This window comes from Triturus cristatus, chromosome 2_1 (genome assembly GCF_964204655.1).
Source record: "Triturus cristatus chromosome 2_1, aTriCri1.1, whole genome shotgun sequence".
Lineage (NCBI taxonomy): Eukaryota > Metazoa > Chordata > Amphibia > Caudata > Salamandridae > Triturus > Triturus cristatus.
This window is the reverse complement of record NC_140581.1, coordinates 1,017,282,601-1,017,304,432: the sequence shown is the minus strand read 5'-3', so window position 1 is coordinate 1,017,304,432 and position 21,832 is coordinate 1,017,282,601. Positions and strand designations below refer to the sequence as shown.

The 21,832-nt window shown below is 49.0% G+C and overlaps 1 protein-coding gene across 2 annotated transcripts in view; it reads right to left on the bottom strand.

The window, feature by feature from the left end:
• The window catches only part of LOC146866244 (prostaglandin reductase 1-like), a 336,856-nt gene that overhangs the window by 230,851 nt on the left and 84,173 nt on the right, over nt 1-21,832 (bottom strand). For both annotated transcript variants that reach the window (XM_085634947.1, XM_085634956.1), the window contains one exon: nt 20,679-20,738. In XM_085634947.1, the coding sequence (XP_085491073.1) occupies nt 20,679-20,738 (60 nt within the window). The remainder of the gene's footprint in view (nt 1-20,678; nt 20,739-21,832) is intronic.

The window sequence follows — 21,832 nt, the reverse complement described above, 5'->3', positions numbered from 1 at the left end:
AGATCTGAGGGTCCCAGAAGAGGGGCCCCCACTCGTCCAGTACTGATTTACTTGACACAGCTGCCCTGCTGGACCATGGGGCTCTGCAGAGTGTGGCGCATTCGGTTGTTCAGAGTCCCAGAAGAGTGGCTCCCCAGGCGCAGGGACGCCAAAGACTAGTCTGCACGTGGCTCATTTATAATATGTGCAGCTGTCCCCTAATGGTTGCCCTTCTGGCTGTTGCATAATGCATTGGATGATGCCTAGCGTCATGCTAAGATGTTTTAATGTCATGCCCACTGTTAATGTGGTTTATGCTACAGAGATGCTCGCACTGCTGATGGTTTTGTACATAGTGTGTGTGATGCCAATAAGGTGCTGATGTTTACGCATCATATGGTTGACACTTCATGCGCAGATGTTTTATGCCCCAGTCTAATGTGGTTATGCAGGCGTTTTCTGCCTAATGTTTATGCCATTAAGAAGCTGATGGTCAGGCCTGCTGTTATGCCATGCTGTTTTAGGTTTATGTCTGACCTAATGTGCTCTTATGCCGGAGATGATGCCTTCATGCTGTTAATGTTTTCAGGCTAATTACGTTTATGCTTCATGTTTAGGCCTACGTTGATAAATGCCTAAAGTGATCCATGCTTATCGTACGGTTGCTCAGTGCATAGTCTTGCCAGTAGCTACTGGCTGTTATACATTTATTGCTGGTGGTTTTACATTCACTATCTATCTGAACCTGGTGATGGTTCTGGCAGCGGCCCGATTGGCCCCGCCCTGTAAACAGTCCGCCTGTGTATTGCTACCGGGTGCCAGTTGGCACTGTGTTCGCAACTGTGATGGTATTCTAATATGTTTTGCATAATACATATGCTGTTTTTACACAACCTGGTGTGGAGTCTCTCTTGTAGTGTGCCTAGTGTGTCGCCTGTGAGTGTGTGCTGCGCAGATGGTTTACACAATGCTCCGGAGTTTGGCCTACCCGCTCCGCACCATGCTACCCTGTTTCTAACATTGGTGGCAGCGGTGGGATAGGACTTGTGTTTGCGCAGTACCACAGCGACAACTGATTGCATTACAAACTCTGCACTTAGACAATCAGGATTATTTTTCCTGATTATCTTTCCTCCTAAGAGTGTCGTTTTTGAATTGTGTTCCCCTGTTGCACTGTGGGGTGTGTATCACGTGTGTATCTTGCCAGGATGGGGTTAACCTATATTGAGGATGAACTATGCGAGTACACTGAGCGGGAGGTGATGGACTTCTGCAGAGAAAGGGGGATACCCACTGTGAGAGGTGACCTGATATATGCTGTCCACTAGTTCTAGTGGGCACCTTGTATCAGTCCAAACAACCCCTTATGGTGATAGGTTAAAGACAACCTTTATTGAAAGCTATCCTAGTGGTAGCTATGGAGAGCAGCCTTCAGGCTAAGCCTTGAAGGAATGTAAAGCAGCTTGTTTTACCAGTCTATAATCTCTTGAATGATCAAATGAAAGGACAACCACACCAGGTATATATTTAAAATATATGTATTTAAGTTAAAACACACCCCTATAGTCTCTTTATGAGACTGGAGTTCGAAGTACTTTGTTAACAAGTCAGCAATTATCAGTAATAGCACAAATACACGTTTGGGCCCTATGGGCGAACCAAACCATATACCAAAAAAGTGGTATAAGAACCACGACTGAACTAGACACAAGGCCTAGAGCCTGTAGAATAGCTAGGACCCCAAGGAACCACCCAAGGTAGTGACACAGGGGACCCACAGGGACTGTATGCAGTGTGTGAACACAACCGCGGGCTCCTGTTATCTTCTATGGGCAATGTCGCGGTTGGAAATTTAAAGATTAGGGACACTTAGAATCGAGTCAGGACCAAACCCTTTGGGACGTAAGAAGTTCTAGGGCTAGCACCCACTGGAGCACTGGAGTACTCAAGTTACCTCACAAAGGGAAGCTGGGTGCATAGGTGTCTTTTGGTGTCGGGTCGCGTCGTCGATTGCAATGGAAGCCTGCAAAGAACTGCTGCTGCCGTAAGGAGGAGAAGTGCCCGAAGAGATCCAAGCCTGGATCTAGGATGGAAGGAACCTGAAAGCAGAGGGGACACAGTCTGGGTCACTAGCCAGTGACCAAGGGCAGGATGGACCAATGCCCACAGATGTCAGGTGCTTCCGGTGAGTTGATGGGTGTCTTGACTCTTCAGCCACGAGTCCAGGAGGCGTCAACAAAGTCCATGAGCTGGATTCGAGCTGTCCCACAAAGTCTGTCGAGTGCTGCGGTGCCGGCGACCAGAATGGACCCAAGCAGCTTTGGCAACAGCAAGTCACTGGAATTCAGAGAATGGACTGCGGTGCAGACCAGCAAGGTCTGAGGGACTCACCCAGTGAAAAGGAGTTGCCTTTGTGGGGACCTGCTAGCCAACGGGCTAGTGATCGCGAAGGAGCCTCGAGCGGTCGCACTTGAAACTGGCCCACGGGTCACTCGTGGAGTGGAGGCCAGCAATCTTCGGTGCAGGAGGTGCTCAAGGCTGGGGCTACTCGGAGCCCAAAGTACAACTTCGAGGAAGCCCAGGAAGATGCTGTTGCTGCAAAAGATCACGGTGTCCAGGGGCACGGTTCCATGTCACCCACGATAGCCACAGACATCAGCTTTGCTGTGGACTCAGGATAGCCTCAGGGAAGTTTGGAAATCCACCTCTGGTGATGCAAAGACTTCAGCGTCCGGCAGGAGCTTCAACGAGGCAGACCGGTCAGTTGCTTCTTTGGTGCCCGCCAAGCAGGTGAGTCACTCCTTGACCCCAAGGGAGATTTCTTCCGTCTTCTAGTTGTGATAGAAAGTGGAAGGTCCAGGATATATGTTGCAGAGTTTCATCCAGGGTAACCTAAAGTCCTAGGGATTGGATTCCTATACTTATACTAACTTTAGGGGATGGACTAACTCTAAGGCCCCACCTATGGGTGGGCTTGGAAAGAGGGGTGGTTACACCCGTTTCCTTTGTCCAGTTTCACGCCAGAGCAGGGGCAGGTAGCCCCTGCAACCGGTTTGAACTGGACTATGCACAGGGACACCAAGTGTGCCCCCAGTGCAGGACTTCAAAGCACCAGAGTGCTCCCGCCCAGCCCGAATACACATCTGCCTAACCACCTCCCTTCGACAGGAAACCTTTTGTCCAGGCCTCCCCTGCCGGAGTTTCGGTCAGCAGCAGGAGGCCAGACCCATGTCTGTGGCAGAGGCATCCATTTGTGATGCCAGGGCTCAGGAAAGTCCTACCGGGTTTGACCAGTGTGAACATGTCTCTCCCTCTAGAAGAGTGGAATGCTACCTCTGCCGCCAGAACTGGCGGGGGGGGAGGGGTAGTATTCCAAAGCGTTTGACACCAAACACGACATGTTTTGATGCAGCCATTCCAAAGTTAGCATTTACCGCGAGGTTATTACGCACTTAAGAGTATATGGTATGGCTGTATCACAGAACAGCTACAAGGAAGGATTTCCGAAAGCTGCAGAGGGGCTCAGCTCATGCTTGGGCACCCTCTCACACAAAACCAGGCACTCTGCCTTCAGGATTGTTAAGGCCTGCCATAGGAGTGACTTATAGGTTTATATGTGTCTGTATATATATGTGGATATAGGTAGCCTATACCATGGTAAGGGGTGCAAGCACACCCTTACCCAGGCTGCAGTAGCAGACCTGTGGTGCCATTTTGGAGTGCTTCCCAGGGGAGGCATAATACATGCTTCAGCCCCTGGTAGGCCTCTGAGGTACCTATTCCCAAGGTGCATAGTATACCATATACTAGGGGCTTAGAAGGCACTCAATAATCCAATTAGATATGTACCTAATGTACATGCAAACCATTTGAGAGAGGAAGCAGCTAGTCTGTGGTCCTTATTAGCAGGGCCACATCCAGACTAAGGTCGAAAAACAGTGAAACACCAGCAAAAAGTGGGGGTACCCATGTGAAGCAGATCCTACTCCCCTACACAACCCCCCCCCCCCCAAACGCAGGGACATTAAACTAACCTTGACCAGTTGAGTCTTCATGACCTAAGTGGAAATACCTAGAGAGTCCATCTGCATTGGCATGGTTACTCCCAGGTCTGTGTTCCACTGTAAAGTCCATCCCCTGTAGGGAAATGGACCACCTAAGCAGTTTGGGGTTTTCACCCTTCATTTGTTTTAGCCATAAGAGGGGCTTATGGTCTGTCTGAACAAGGAAGTGAGTACCAAACAAGTATGGCCTCAACTTCTTCAGAGCCCAAACCACAGCAAATGCCTCCCTCTCAATGGCTGACCAACGTTTCTCTCTAGAGGTCAGCCTTCTGCTTATGAAAGCTACTGGCTGATCCGGACCTTCATCATTCAATTGTGACAGTACAGCCCCCACCCCCAATTCAGATGCATCCGTTTGGACAATGAACTTCTTGGAGTAGTCAGGACTCTGCAGAATGGGAGCAGTGCACATGGCCTGCTTCAGGTCATCAAATGCCTTTTGACAGCTAGCTGTCCACTGAACCTTTTCGGGCATCTTTTTAGAAGTTAAGTAATTCAAGGGTGTGACTATTGATCCATACCCTTTGACAAATCTCCTATAGTACTCAGTCAGGCCTAAGAAGGCTCTCACCTGAGTCTGGGTAGTTGGAGCAACCCATTCCATTATGGTCTGGATTTTGCTCTGCAATGGTTGAACCTGGCCTCCACCTACAAGGTGGCCCAGGTACACAACCTGACTCTGCCCTATCTGGCACTTAGTAGCCTTGATATGTGAGGCCTTCCCTTTGCAGGGCCTCCAAAACATTCCTCAGGTGGACCAGGTGATCCTCCCAGGTGGAGCTAAAGACATCAATATCATCTAGATATGCTGCACTAAAGTCTTCCAGGCCTGTAAGTCACCAACCTTTGGAAAGTGGCAGGTGCATTCTTCAAACCAAAGGGCATTACCACAAATTGATAGTGCCCACCAGGGGTAGAAAATGCTGTCTTTGGCTTTGCATCATCAGCTAGTCTGATCTGCCAGTAGCGAGCTGTCAGGTCAAATGTGCTTAGAAACTTGGCTGAGGCCAAAGTATCTATCAGCTCATCTGCCCTGGGGATTGGATGGGCATCAGTCCTAGTGACTGCATTGAGACCCCTGTAGTCTACACAACCTCATCTCTCTTTTCCCACCACTGGTGTGAGGTTTTGGTACCAGGACTACTGGGCTAGCCCAAGGGCTAACTGAGGGTTCAATCACACCCAGAGCCAACATCTTTTGGACTTCTGTCCTTATACAGTCCCTGACATGCTCAGGTTGCCTGTAGATCTTATTCTTCACAGGTAGACTGTCCCCAGTGTCCACTTCATGAGTGCACCAGGTGGTCTGACTTGGAGTCAAAGAAAACATATGTCTAAACTGGCTGAGAAGGTTTCTGCAGTCAGTTTGCTGCTGGGCAGTGAGGCTACCTGCCAAGGCTACACCATCAACTGACCCATCATCAGGGTTCTGAGAAAGCAGGTCAGGGAGTGGGTCACTCTCTTCCTCCTGTTCTTCATCAGTAGCCATGAGCAAGCCCATGTCGACCCTGTCAACATATGGTTTAAGTCTGTTGACATGAAGTACCCTATGGGGACTCCTAGGGGTTCCAAGGTCTACCAAGTAGGTAACCTCCCCTTTTTGTTCAACTATTGTATGGGGGCCACTCCATTTGTCCTGGAGGGCTGCATGGGCCACCCACAGGCTCCAACACCCACACCTTCTGTCCTGGCTGGTAAACAGTCAGTACAGCCTTTTGGTCATGCCAGGCTTTTTGCAGTTCCTGGCTAGCCTCAAGGTTTTTGTTTGCCTTTTTCATGTACTCAGCCATCCTGGAGCGGAGACCAAGTACATAGTTCACTATGTCTTGCTTTGGGGGCTTGAGAGGTAACTCCCATCCTTCCTTCAGCAAACAAAATGGACCCCTGACAGGGTGTCCAAACAAAAGTTCAAATGGGCTGTAACCAACCCCCTTTTGAGGCACTTCCCTGTATGTAAATAAAAGGCAGGGCAAGAGCAGGTTCCATTTTCACCTAAGCTTCTCTGGGAGTCCTTTGATCATGCCCTTTAAGGTTTTGTTGAATCTCTCAACTAAACCATTGCATTGTGGGTGATGGGGTGTGATGAACTTGTAGTTCACTCCACACTCCTTCCACATAGCAGTCAAGTAACTAGACATGAAGTTTGCATCCCTGTCAGATACTACCTCCTTAGGAAAGCCTACTCTTGAGAACACACTCAAGAGAGCTCTTGCCACTACAGGTGCTGTAGTGGTCCTTAGGGGAATTGCTTCTGGGTACCTGGTGGCATGATCCACCACCACCAAAAGTATAAATCTGTGCCCAGATGCTGTTTGGGGAACCATGGGACCAACAATGTCAATCCCTACCCTTTCAAAGCGCACCCCTACCACAGGTATTGGTATCAGGGGGGCCTTTGTAGTGCCACCTGCTTGGCAGGTTACACAGGAGCGACAAAACTCCTTTGTGTCTTCAGACATGTGGGGGCAGTGAAAGTGACGAACAATTCTGTCCCAAGTCTTGTTCTGGCCTAGGTGTCCTGCTAGGGGAATATCATGGGCTAGTGTCAATAGGAAACCCCTAAACTTCAGAGGTATAACCAACCTCCTGGATGCACCAGGCTTGGGGTCTCTACTTTCTGGGTATAGGAGTCCACCATCCCAATACACTTTATGGGTGCCACTAGCATTCCCAGCAGCTTGCTCTCCGAGGGTTTCAAGAGAGGGGCAGGTTTTCTGCTCCTGGCTCAGATCAGACCTGGAAGGGCCCCCTGTCCCAAAGAACTCAACCTGGTCAGGTTCAAGCTCCTCTGGGACAGTTCCTTCTTCAGGCTCAAGATCATCTCCCTGAGGAGACTGATCAGTATCCTGAGACAGGTGGGAAGGCTCCGTCTTAACCCTACTGCTCCTCCTCTTGTGAGGCACTTGGTCCATTATTCCAGAATCCAGGGCCTGTCCAGCTTTTGGCATTTTTGCCTGTGACCTGGTCACAGCAAATACATGTGCAGGGATCTCTAACATTTCTGCATGTGTCCTGAGCTCCACTTCAGCCCAAGCTGAAGTCTCTAGATCATTGCAAAGCAAGCACTGTACTGGGAGGTCTGCACTTACCACAACCTTCTTAAGGCCAGTTACCCCTCCCCAGGAGAAGTTAACAACTGCCAGAGAATGGTCTGTTCTGACATTGCTAGCATTGGTCACTTGGTACATTTCACCAAGTCTAATCTGCCCAGGATCCACAAGATCTTTTGTCACCATTGTGACACTTGCTCCTGTGTCCCTGAATGCCCAAGCTTCTACTCCATTTATCAAAGGTGCTGTCTGTATTTGCCCAAGTTACTGGGACTCACAAAGGGGGACATATCCATGCCCCCATCACAGACAAGCACAGCCTGTGTTGGTACTCTGACTAGGCCAGAGTCCATCTCAGAACCCAGGGTCAACCCTACTACACCCTTATTCTGTGTATTCCCACCACCAATTGCAACTGTACTTACTAGGGGGAGCAGGTGCCTTAGGGGCATTGGTGGGGGCTGGAGTATTTTCTTCGACCTTGGTGCAGTCACTAGTCCAGTGAATTTTCTGTTTACAGATTTTGCACCAAGGTTTCTTTTGGCCTTTACCCTTTCCTGACTGTGAATCCCCACCTGAAGAAGATTTTTGTGGTCCTTGAGAAGACTTCTGGTCTTTACCCTTGTCCCCACCCGTGTCAGAGTTTTTGGAATCCTGCTTCTTTGGGTAACCACCTTGGTTCTGTACCATTCTGCCTCACCCTGGTTCTGACCCATTTGTCTGCCTTCTTTCCCAATTTTTGGGGAGATGTCAGATCAGAGTCATCCAGGTACTGGGGCAACATGTCTTGCTCATACTTCAGCAGTCTTTCTCTCCTTTCCTGGGAGGTTTCCCTCCCTCTGTGAGAAGAGACAGAGGTCCCTATAGAGGAGTTAGACTGGACAGATCCCCTTGACAGAGATCTATCCCTTCTAGCCCTGTTGTCAGGTCTTCCTGGAGGAATAAAGGAAGGAGCATTATTGTCATCCTCCTCATCCCCATCCAGGAGATCTGCGTTCACCAGAGTCTGGTCATTGTCACCAGTCTGGTCAGCATCAGAGATCGGGTCAGGGGAGTTTCCACCCCTAGGCCCACCCTCAGGTGCTGCCCCACCCACACTCTCTATCCCATCAGGCCCACTAGGCCCTGTGATATCATCCAGCTTAAGTATCTTTATGAGATGCTGGGTGGATGGACTTTTGCCTGTCTTCAGCTTCCTAATGGAACATAAGGCCCTGAGCTAGGCAAGGGAGAGATCCTCATATTTATAGGGAAGGAGCTCACTGGTTCCTGGTAGGGACCCACTGGTTCCTGGCTGGTTAGACATTACTAATGTGGTGTGGTGTATTGCACTACCTACACTAGTGTGGCCTACTAAACTCTCTTGAGTTGTAGAAAGGGTGTGCTATCCCTTAACACACAACTCTAAGTTCAGTAGAACTTACTGTAGCTAAACTTGATATTATATGTACCTCAGGTACCTTTAGTGGTTTTCAGTTGATCAATTCAATTGAGATTATCTGGTAAAACAATAGCAAGCTGGAATCCCACCCGCTGCACACCAGTGTGGGAAGGTGGCCTGATATATGCTGTCCACTAGTTCTAGTGGGCACCTTGTATCAGTTCAAACAACCCCTTATGGTGATAGGCTAAAGACAACCTTTATTGAAAGCTATCCTAGTGGTAGCTATGGAGAGCAGCCTTCAGGCTAAGTCTTGAAGGAATGTAAAGCAGCTTGTTTTACCAGTCTATAATCTCTTGAATGATCAAATGAAAGGACAAACACACCAGGTATATATTAAAAAAAATATATGTATTTAAGTTAAAAACACACCCCTATAGTCACTTTATGAGAGTGGAGTTCGAAGTACTTTGTTTACAAGTCAGCAATTATCAGTAATAGCACAAATACACGTTTGGGCCCTAGGGGCGAACCAAACCGTATACCAAAAAAGTGGTATAAGAACCACGACTGAACTAGACACATGGCCTAGAAGCCTGTAGAATCGCCGGGACCCCAAGGAACCACCCAAGGTAGTGACACAGGGGACCCACGAGGACTGACAAAACCGCGGGCTCCTGTTATCTTCTATGGGCAATGTCGCGGTTGGAAATTTAAAGATTAGGGACACTTAGAAATGAGTCAGGACCAAACCCTTTTGGACATAAGAAGTTCTAGGGCTAGCACCCACGGGAGCACCAGAGTACTCGAGTTACCTCACCCAGGGAAGCTGGGTGCATAGGTGTCTTTTTGTGTCGGGTCGCGTCGTCGATTGCAATGGAAGCCTGCAAATAACTGCTGCTGCCGTAAGGAGGAGAAGTGTCCGAAGAGATCTCAAAGCACCAGAGAGTGCTCCCGCCCAGCCCCAATACACATCTGCCTGTCTGGGGAGGTGGTGACACCTCCCTTCGACAGGAAACCTATTGTTCAGGCCTCCCCTGCCGGAGTTTCGGTCAGCAGCAGGAGGCCAGACCCGTGTCTGTGGCAGAGGCATCCATTTTGTGATGCCAGGGCTCAGGAAAGTCCTACCGGGTTTGACCAGTGTGAACATGTCTCTCCCTCTAGAAGGGTGGAATGCTACCCCCGCCGCCAGAACTGGTGGGGGGGGGGGGGGGGTAGTATTCCAAAGTATTTGTCACCAAACACGACATGTTTTGATGCCGCCATTCCAAAGTTAGCATTTACCGCAAGGTTATAATGCACTTAAAAGTATATGGTATGGCTGTATCACAGAACAGCCATAAGGAAGGATTTCCGAAAGCTGCAGAGGGGCTCAGCTCATGCTTGGGCACCCTCTCACACAAAACCAAGCGCTCTGCCTTCAGGATTGTTAAGGCCTGCCATAGGAGTGACTTATAGGTTTATATGTGTCTGTATATATATGTGGATATAGGTAGCCTATACCACGGTAAGGGGTGCAAGCACACCCTTACCCAGGCTGCAGTAGCAGACCTGTGGTGCCATTTTGGAGTGCTTCCCCGGGGTGGCATAATACATGCTTCAGCCCCTGGTAGGCCTCTGAGGTCCCTATGCCCCAGGTACATAGTATACCATATACTAGGGGCTTAGAAGGCACTCCAGAATCCAATTAGATATGTACCTAATGTACATGCAAACCATTTTAGAGAGGAAGTAGCTAGGCTGTGGTCCTGATTTGCAGGGCCACAGCCAGAATAAGGTCGAAAAACAGTGAAACACCAGCAAAAAGTGGGGGTACCCATGTGAAGCAGATCCTACTCTCCTACACCCACAGTAGGCAACATCCGCAGACAATTATACCTCTATGAGGCCCTCAAAAGGGGGGAACCCTTAGAGCCCTGTGGGGACCTTTCAGGTTACCCCTCTGCATATCTAAATAGTGGACTTGGGGGAGACCTTGTGGAGGACCACAAGACTGAGGAGGACTCTGAGAGTGAGGGTTCCCAGTCCATAACCTTGGAGGGAGGTGACTCTGAGGAGGAGGAGGAAGACGACGACCGGGCGGGGACGCCAGCAACCAATGAGGACACCATAGACAGGGAGTCCCGTGCTGGGTCCAGTGTCAGGGGTAATGCCCCATCCCTTTCCCTGTCTCCAGAAGAGTGGGTAGATAGGAGGGAAGAAAGGGAACATCAGCTGGCTTTGGAGAAGCTCATGTTAGAGCATGCCAAGGAGATAGCGCAGCTGAGGGTGGAAGAAAAAAGGTTAGAGACCGAAAAGGTCCTAGCGCAGGAAAGGATGGCTGAGGCAGAGAGAGCCTTTGCCATGGGGAGACTAGCTCAGGAGGGTAGGTTGTCCCCTGAGAGTGGTTTCTGTGGTCTTGATTCACCAGTGAGGGTGGGATCCAGTGGTGGCAGCGAGAGTACATCCAGTGCAGGAAGTCCCACTCCCAGATCTCAGTATAGGATGCCCGATTCCCAGGAAGAGGGGTATTGGTTGAAATTTAGGGGCAGCAAGAAACTGTCCCACCAGTCTTGGGAGGAGTTTGTGGGTGTGTGTTGTACTGCACTGGAGGATTGGGTGCTGTGTAGCGCGGTGAACGATTGGAAGGGCTGTTCCATCTACTTATCAGGGAGCACATGCTCAGTAATTGATTCCCAAGGTTGCGCCAACACCTGTCTGACCCCAGGGAGCCTGCACGGGAGGCAGACCTCTGGGTGAGCGCCAGAGTGTATGAGGAGGCATTGGGGAGTGATCCTGAAGGGAGTGGCTCAGGGATCTTCCCACCCAGGAAGGGGGGAGAAGTGCAGAGTACCCAACTATATCCCAGGGTAGTGAGAGGGTTGTAGGGCCTCACGTTCGTTCTCCAAGGAGAGGGAGTGAGACGGGGAGGTGTCCCAAACCCAGTCTCAGAGTCTGGGAAGTTCCATAATGGAACCACAGGTTGGGAGCCTAGGCTGTCCTGATGGGCCGTTCATTGAGGGGGATCCCCTAATGTCAGCATAACCAGGGGCGTCTGTAATCAGAACTCCAGGGGTTCTGGGGTCGGCTCAGTCACAGGGTTTAGATCCTAGGCTGGGATGCCAGGTTCAGGGACTGCCTGACCTGGAGGGTGGGACATCTGTAGTCAGTGTCCCTATCAGTTTGACTTCCAGGGTTACTACTCCAGTTGGGAGGCTCTGGAAGGGGGTGCAGAGGAGGAGGGACTCGCCTCTGGCACTGGCTCAGCCACAGGGTTTAGATCCTGGGTTGGGAGGCCAGGGACAGGTACTGCCTGGCCTGGAGGGATGGACATCTGTACTCAGTGTCCCCCCGGTTTGGCTTCCAGGGGTACGACTCCAGGTGGGAGGGTGCGTAACTCTGGGAGGGGGTGCAGAGGGAGGGAGGACTCGCCTCTGGCACCGGTTCAACCTAAGGGCTTAGACCCTAGGTTGGTGGATCAGTTGCAGGATCAAGGTCCTGAACTGAGGAGAGAATGGTGTTCGGAGGGTGCTTCTCATAGGAGGAGCGTGCGGAACCCCAGAAGGAGAGGTAGGGGGAGGAGAGCTTCACCCCTGCCTTATGGTCAGCTTGAGAGTGCGGTCCCCAGGTGGAAGGACCGATGGCAGTTTGGAACTGCACGGAGGAGAGGTAGAGTGACCAAGGGGTACTATGTGCCTGGGGCTACAGCCCCCCACTCTGTGAGATGGCAAGGACCCGAGACATCTGGATGGCCTAGGGGCCGGTCCTGGCCGCAACAACTAGAGAGTACCAGGGGGTGGCTTAGTTGGTCCAGGGAGTGTTGACAGAGGGAAGCACCTGGGTCCTGAGTGGTGGAGAACCTGCGGGTGCCCCTGCAGTTGCGGGCCCACGTCCATATTGTCTCGCCCCAAGCAGGGAAGCCCATCAATGCATTGATTGGTCTACCCTGGCTTTTGGCTGGAAGAGGGTTGTGTTGGACTTGGCCCTGCTTGCAGGGTCATTCCGGAACTTTTTGCCTTCCCCCTAGCCTTTTTGCTGTATGGTATTGGTGGGTTTCAGGGTTCTGGACACTTTAGCGCTGGTCAGCAGTGCAAAGTGCGAGGGTTGTCTGCCTTCCATAGGCTTATATTAGGAACCCCCCCATAGGGGATATCTCCCCCATGGTAGACGATGTAGGCCATGTGTGGTGCGAGATGAAAATGATGAATGCTACGCAATGGTGTACGCAGGTTTATTTTCAATGCATTAGAAATGTCACCATTTCTGTCTGCTTTGTGCCTGCCTGCCTGAAGTGGGTTGCAGGTCTAGTGCTCGAAGTGACCAAGGCTGGCTCTGCCCCCTGGGGTGTGTCCGTCTCACACACCCCCAGCTTTTGGAGGGTAGCCTGGCAGACAGGGTGCTCTACACCTCCCCCAAAGCCAGTTGGGACCGGTTTCCCCAGAGAGCCTTCTAGAAGCTTCTGGACCTTTCTGGTAGGTGGGGTGAGGGGTGTATATATACAGGAGCTGGGACTCCACGTAGTCAGTTCTGTGCTGGGGTATGCTGATGTAGAGGGGACACTCTGCCAGGAGGAACCGCCACTGCACCCTGTGTGCTGGCCCCTGTGCCCAACTGTGCCCCTCTGCCTTTCTATGGGACCAGGAGAGACTCTGCTGGAGTGGAGACTGCTGCGCTAGCAGGATTGCCATCTTAATGGAGGATGACTGTTCCCAGGAACTGCTGCTTCATTTTTGGGTGAACTGCCCTACTGCCTGCTGATCTTGCCCTGCATGGACTATGTTCTCCTGGCCCCTTGCGCCTCGTGAGCCCTATATTTTAATTGACTGTACTTCCCTGCCAGCACTTTAGCGCCTCGTGGGCACTTCTTTTTTTCTTGATTGCCAGAAGAGGAGCGCTATATTTCTACCCCTTTGGCAAAAGAAGCGTGCATGTTTTGCAGCGCGCTGTGGAGCAGTCTGGGGGAGGGAATCCCAGCGTGTGTGCTGCATTTTTGCCGCAGGTATGCCTATTTTTATCACGGGTGCCCACCCTGTGTTTTTGCGGCGCTTTTCATGCTGACTTAAACAGCAGGAGCCCACCCCGCCCTTCAAAACCGCCAAAATCACCGCTGCGGCCCGAGCCGCCGAGACCTAATGTGCTCTTATGCCGGAGATGAGGCCTTCATGCTGTTAATGTTTTCAGGCTAATTAAGTTTATGCCTCATGTTTAGGCCTACGGTGATAAATGCCTAAAGTGATTTATGCTTATCGTAAGGTTGCTCAGTGCATAGTCTTGCCAGTAGCTACTGGCTGTTATACATTTATTGCTGGTGGTTTTATATTCACTATCTAGCTGAACCTGGTGATGGTTCTGGCAGCGGTCCGATTGGCCCCGCCCTGTAAATAGTCCCTCTGTATATTGCTACCGGGTGCCAGTTGGCACGGTGTTCACAACTGTGATGGTATTCGAATGAGTTTTGCATAATAGATATGCTGTTTTTACACAACCTGGTGTGGAGTCTCTTTTGTAGTGTGCCTAGTGTGTCGCCTGTGACTGTGTGCTGCGGAGATGCTTTACACAATGCTCCGGAGTTTGGCCTACCCGCTCCGCACCACGCTACTCCGTTTCTAACACTGGCATATCTGCACCACGCACTGTTGCAGTTTTCACCATACGCTGATCTTTCTCACTGCGTATTTGGTGCTAATGCCACAGTGTGCCAGGCGCTTTACATGACCAGCACGTCTCTAGGCACAAACGCTGGTTCTCCCAATACAGGGCACCGTCCTGGATGTGGGCTGCTCCTGTGTGGACGGCGGTCTATTGCGCCCTGCTTGCCACCGTTGTGGCAGTGCTATGCGCTTTACCCGCCGACTGCTCCTGTGTAGTGGCCGCACCGGGACGTGTGGCCCCTTGACACCACTTATCAAGCCTGTCCACCATGTCTCTCTACAGAACGCACTCTGCATTCTCAAACTACGTATATCTTTGGCATGCTATTGATCCTCATTTACTTGCCTGATATATGTCTACTTTATTGTTTATTTTCCTTCTCTCTAGGCCACGATCAGGAAGCAGTCTCAACTATTTAGTTGTAGCCCATCTGTAGGAGTCACAGTTTTTGGGCTTGCCCTGATCCCCAAGAGGGTGACTGACCCTCTTTATTGGTTTGTGTATTATTTATTTTCTACCACGTGCATTAGACACCACACCATGTTCACTCGGTCCTGAAGAAGCGCCACGGATCGCACGGTACCTTAAAGGCGTGAAACATGCCGACCTTTTGAGTTACCCGGGCACATTAACGTAAACTTCCCTCTCACTAGTGAGTTCTAGGCCTAGGATCCCTGTCTTTCCCTTTTCCTTCTCTTTCTTCTAAGGGAGTGAGAGACACACCGCACCCCTCCCTAGGAACAGTGTCCCCGTCTTTTTGACCTTACGTTTAACTCCTGGAGCACGGTCACTGGACCTTTAATCAGCTCCTGTTACCCCCCCCCCCCTCTCCTTTTTTGACATTATCCATGATTAGTGCCTCAGTTGGTCTGATGACAGCCAGATGCAGAAACCCCTCATTCTGACATTGTGGATGCTCCAGTTTAGAGACACCCCAGTGCTTCCTGCTTTAAGAAGCATCAAACCTACACAAAGTCTGTATCTGGAGAGCAGCCGGAGGGCACATGAAAAAAGAACCACCCAAACTGGTTCTGTAGTGTAAGACAACGGATCCAGACCCTACGTCTGGAAATGGTGCATAAAAGTGAGACTCAAACCACCTCTCTTTGTTCCAGTTCCTTCATGACCAGGGATGGGATTGCTCCACAAAGTGCTTGAAGGATGGCTGTGCAACAAGGGCTGGTGACTGACTGGCAGCTAGTCTACCAGAATTGAGAAGACATCACCTGAAGTCTGCATTTTAAGCCAGAGTAGCTGAGGATCTACCTAAAGTGCCTAGAAGCATGCCTTAAGACAGAGGAAAGGAGTCTGTCTGGCCCTGCAGGAGGAGAGACTGTCCTTGATGAAAGAGGCCCAGCATATCCTTGGGGACTAAGGGACATCGGGAGAGATCTGACTAACTAAGAGGGTGCTAAGTGCACCTAATGATGCAGAGAATTTCTCTGGTCTCTCACCACTGGTTTGTGGCAGGAACTGCTTCAGGTAGCAACTGGCATCAGCCCATTTGGGGGGGGCCACTGCCAGGTGGGGCTGCATCTGCTATGATCATCGCATTGGACCTATTAGGTCTGCAACTGCCATTGGCTCAGTCAGGGCTGCCTCTGCAGTGATTCTCTCATTGGCTTTTCCGGGGCTGCAACTGTTATTGGCCCATCGGGCCCTTAAGCTAATGCTTCTTTGAGGAAGCTGCAGCAACTAAGACTGCATCTGTGCCACGGCCACTGCACTGCAGGACTAATCCAGGCAGGCACATAAATCAAAAAGTGCACCAAACCTGACCTATCCATCGATCTTGGCCTATCTTTGCTCATTGTGGCCCCCGCCTACACAAATGTGGAGGAGCAGCCAAATCACTAAAGAAGAGAGGAAAAGGCTATTATCTACCCACCACACCACCAGGGGTAAGAACTGAGAAAAACATAAACTGAGTGCGCATTTGATTTGTGGAGGAAACTTGAGACTGTATCACAACCTGATTCACGCTTTTAGCGGACTAGTAGAGTAAGGAGATCAGGCACAAAAGGGATACCTGGGGGAAATTAGCACGGAATTATGGTGGTTGCAGCACCACAAAGGAGCATTGTACCGTGGGTCAGTGAGCTGTAATACTTCTGTGTGACTGAAAGCACAGTATTCTTCTTAAAAGACAAACACGGGGTTAAACATTAAAAGTTATTAGGCCATATTCACAAATGTAAACTTACACGTTTGGTCTAAACTTAGACCAAATGTCTAAGTTTACGGCTTTGGGGATTCACAAAGGGCATTTACGCGTGGTATCTTTATGTCTGCACTCGGGCCGGATCTCCGGCCTGAGTGCGGACACAACAATACTAAACGTAGGCCAAACATCTAAGTTTACCCTTGTGAATTGGGCTCATTGTGTCTGTTGGTTGACTGTTGGGAGTGTTAAACTCGGGCACCTGACCCCACCTTCCTGAGAACTGTGTGACTGCTCCCAGTCACTGTCCTGCGAGTCAAGTGTGGAAGGGGCTACACTCGGCCCAGTTTGTAGAGACATAGTATAATGCACCTCAGGAAATCAGTGGCAAATGACCCCAAATTCCCCAGTTGAGACCAGTAGGCCCTGTCTGCCCTGTGGCCTCCCCGAATAGGGTCTCTTACTGCAACTCCACTGGACCTTATTTTAAAAGTGTACACTGGAGGTTACAACTCAAACGCCTGTGAAAGAGACTCCACTCGAGAGGTCCGAAAGCAGAGCAGCAGTCCAAAACCCAGAGGTGCATAAGTGAAAACACAAAACATGTTCACAAGTTACAACCAGATTTCCTACATCTCCTATTTTACAATTACAACGAGAGATGTAGTACTAGCCCTGTGATCCACTGGTGAGAACACACAAACCATTTTACAAAGTATGACATTTTCTTGGTGCAGTTTTTTGAAAAATCGCACAATTGGAAATAAGATTGAAATGCCAGCACTGTAATTAGAACATTTTTTTTCATTTTCTTTCACAAATAACAATGCCTGGTACGAAATAGGATTATGAGAAGATGCTTGTTTCCAGTATAATGAACTATATTATTGCTTAGATATTTTATGAAATGCAATTTATTGGCTGAATGTGCACACAGTTGTTATTTTAAGTTTGTAAGTTTATTTCAACATTTTTATAGTATTTTGTCCATAAATGGTTTCACATAACTAAATGCATAATATAGATTCTTTCTGGCTACCGTAATGCATTGTGTAAAAAGTGGAATCCACTGAGAGGAAAGGGAATCATAAATCAGTTGTATGAGCTGGTGGTATGCACCACAACTGCCGTGGTGTTTCTGTAGTAATAATTATGCAGCACATAAACACTGAATTGTAGGTATATTTTCACCCAAAAATGACAAATACAATGAAACACTTGTCAAGAAACAGGCAGTTAGACTGAGAAAGCACCAATAACTGGAATGTGAATAAAACACAAATCATTGCGGGAGGACCGGTGTAACATGTGTGAGAGACAACCACACCTTGTGAGTTGTTTAAGAGGTACTCCTTCTGAACAGACAGGCTTTGTTGGTTGTCTGAGACATAGGCATTCACCACGCAAGCTTCATTTGATAATTCCCTGCATTAATATGCAAGTAGCGAATCTATGTCGTCATCCCGAAGTCCTTTTCCCCGCAGGGAATCACAATGCAGTTGTTACAACGACCACGTTGTGATTCCGCATACCATTACTCCGCAAGTCGGAACAGCAACTTGCGGAGCGGGGTCACTGGATGTTGGAATAGTATAATTTACTATTCCAACTCCAGTCTGTGCGGACACTAGGGAAGGTGTTGGATTTTAAATCCAACACCTTGCCCCCCCTCCGCAAGTCGTTGTTCCGACTTGCGAAGTAATGGTATGCGGAATCACAACGCGGTCGTTGTAACGACTGCGTTGTGATTCCCTGCGGGGAAAAAGTTTCGTGGTTGACGTTGTTTACCGTAAGTAGCATGTTAGCCCCACCGACCCACTAAAATGGTAGAAATATTTTCTCCTTAAGATTGGCAAAACCATTAAACATGCGTCAGGAGATTTCCAAGTACTGACTGAAAGCGTAACTTAAATGCACATCTGCATATATAACTTAAATGTGAGTAAAATGAAATACATCTCCATAATGTAGCCATAAGGTAGTGCGGATGACTGATCCAACATGCGAGATCGCAATGCAGACCCTCTGAGCTGGAGAGCAGTTCTATGGTGGTGTTCTGAGCAGGTGCCAGTCGCGGGTGTCCTGTGCCTATGTTATACCTGTTTTATATCCAATGGGATTCGTAATATGGCGGATGGGATATCCATTACATTTTGATGGAGAATATCACCCACCAAACTCTAAATAAGGCCCACGGTTTGGTATTTCACCGTAGAAAACATGTAAGCCCCTTATTCCTGGAATAATTATTCTCCTCCGAAGAATGGGAAAATACATGCAAGATTCCCGGTATGACAGGGTGAAAACATAACAGAATTTGAGTAAAGGGAGCTGCATCTACAATAACACTGTGGAAGGCCTGGCGCAACATGCGAGTGCTAGTTATACTCTGCTGGGCTTTAAAATGTTGCATTCTGAGCATAAACAAAGTCCTATATGAGCCTTTATGATCCAGAGACACGTACCTTGTTATTTATGAGCAGCATACAACAATCTCAATTGGAAGGAATATTCTCCTCCAAAAACTATAACACACATGTGTAAGGAAATTTCTGTCAGGCAGAACAAGTGTCTGACAGCACGGCTATCTAAAATGTGAATAAACTGTACAGCGTGTACCATAAAACATTTCATATGGATTCATGTAGCACACGAGGGTTCACGGCACACTGTGGGGGATATTTACAATAAAATGTTGGAGTGCAGTGTTACTCCAAAATTATTAACTCTGCGCTCCGACATTTTTAAAATGCTTGTATGAACCATTTTTACAAAAATATGGTGCACCCCTGTGTTTCCCCTAGCACTGGTGCTAAAAAAGCTGCCTAGTGCCAGCGCAGGCACCCGGGCGTCATGCTGCGAGGGTGCCTGTGCTACAGGGGCGATTGTTTATGTGCGGGAAAGGACACCTTCATGCACAAAACCAATCTTTACAGGGGATTTGCTGTTTCCATGCATGCTGCAGAATGCAGCACACATAGAAAGAAAAGAATATGAGGAGAAAGACCAGGTTTTACCTGACTTTAGTTTTCGGAGCAGCCTCATCCTTGTAAATATGGGGCAGCGTCAAAAAACAATGAGTGTTGCAGCGGAACGCTCACACTGCAACACCCATTGCTTGCCCCTCTCACGTTAAGTGAAGCGTGAAAAGGTTAAGCCACGTTAAGGGGCTTAAAGCCACCTTGGATATAAGGAGAAGGGGATATCACCACCAGACAGTCACTAAAAGTGATGGTCTGGTGGTGAAATCCCCTTGTAAATATCATTGTGCATCCTGCATTAATAATAGGGACAATTCTAAAGAAAAGCCAAAAACATAGGTGTTGATGACTTCTTCCTGACAGGAGACAACTTGAGCCACGCTGATGCGAGTGGTACCCAGGGCTTTAAGTGGGCCAGGTCCTGCTGGTGCTCAGCACCAACACATCTAAAAAGCAGGTGCCGAGACGTGTCCCTTTCGGGCTCTCCATTTTTGATCGCACCCTCAGGATGAAAAAACAACAACTCTGCAGCAGTGCCACCCTTTAGTGCCTTTGATGTAACTTCAAAGCAACTCGTTATAGGTCTTTCATAGTCTCATCATGTCAGAACTGAAGCATTTTAAATATTATATAAGACAAAGCCATAGTTGTTGCTTATTTATGTTATGCAACTAACAACCATTTACAAAGCCAATAGTACTGGCTTGTTGTAGGCGTAATGTTACTTGTTCTATTATATATCTGGATGCAATGGCAGAAGCAGCAAATTATTACCTCTCGGGCGGCACACTATGCTCAGCCAAGATTATTTTTCTTACTTTTTAAGCCACGCCCTGAATTACATCGCCCACGCCCATTTGAGAGAATCCCCCCCCCCCCCCAGATTTCTCATCCCACTTAAAGTCCTGTGAGTGGGGTCCCTTATTGTATTTCTATCTGTGCCCCCATTCTGCTCATCTTCCTGTTCACCCTGTGCTGCTGCTCCTCTGCTGCACAACATCCAGTGCTCATCAAATGCACAACAACCGGTTCTCCCCTGAACACAGCGTTCTTTGATCTCGCAAGGACCATCACCAAAGCTCTTCTGAGCCACATCACTCAATGCTTCCCAGAGAGGCATCCTCCAGTACTCATCTGAGCTGCGTCACTGTCTGTGTTCTCCTGGTGCACGTCACGCTGTGCGTCTCACGTGAGCACCAGCCTGTTCCTCCTCTTACGTATTACCTTGCGTCCCCCGCTGCACGCATGACCTTGTCTCCAAAGAATCGTGTGTGCATGATGGAATGTGGGCTTTGGAGTCAGCACATATTTTAGGTTTAATAAAGTTGTTTGTCTGGATCTGGCGGGTGCCTCTTTGTGCAGGCACTACACAAAAACTAAAGCTTGTTAGTTTGACTTTGGGTGTGGATGGCTCAGTACTACTGCACTTACTTTGCAACTTGGCTGCCAATCATGACATCTCCTTCCTTCATTATTCGTCGACTGTATGGCCTACAAGGAGAAAAACAAAAACAGTCACTCTTCCAGTCGGTTCACGGGCACAGCCCAGGTGAATTTCCTTTGTGCGCGTTACATACGTTGAGCATTCGACCTCATGCATTTTTACTCAATATTTATATCGGGCGTTTGATCATTAACATGGCAAGAGTGAGGTACTTAAGGTAAGGGCGCGCCATCAGATACCCCATGTGCATGAGGGGTTTTATGGGTGGGCCTTATGCCACAAAGTCCTTGAAACGCCCCCAATAGTGAGTGTGTTCCTCTTGGAAGTTGTTTGCATTGTCCATGGCCTAACACGAGCCAGGGAACCATCCAATAACAGACACACAAACTGGGGCACCCAATATCGGACTCTAAAAAACTGTCGCCATCTACCTACAGTGCTTACTTTGAGCCAGTGGTTGTAGGTGGGGCCCACTGGCATTCAGTTTTGGGGACTAGCCTTAATCAGACTTTGATCCAGAGCAAGAGAGAGAACAACACACAAAAAGGGGAAAGAAGGAGAAGAGGGCTGAAAGCACACATGGAAAAGAACCTGCACGAGGGAGATTTAAAAGGCAGTAGTGTCGATGGAATAAAGAGACATGAGGGCCAATAAAGACCAGGCTGCCTTGGTATTTGGCACCCCGACCTTCGATAGCAGGCTTCTGAGCAAAACCGTGGGCCCTGGCACTTATTTTTCAAATAAAGTACTGCCAGTTCACCTCAGACACTCTTTCCTTGAGGGCTTCACACAATGAAGACTTTGGTTTTCACAGGGCTACCATATTCACCACATGATCCTCCCACCGCACACAAGGATCAGCGACAAAGTCAAGATAACATGCCAGGGGCCATCCCAGTAATTAGGCCAATCCTGATTTGGGATTCCGAGCTCTGGGAAAACACTACATTAATAAAAAAATTCCCAGCAGGTTTTGCACTGCTAAAACTTGGAAACATTTGAGAAGGGGAATGGGCGTAGAAAGGAGGGAATCCTGCAATAATAAGGGGACAAGCACCAATTACCAAGGCTATCCCACCTATTCCCCAGTGCAATTGATACTTCTGCACCGTGCATTCACCGTACCCTGCAGTACAGTAAG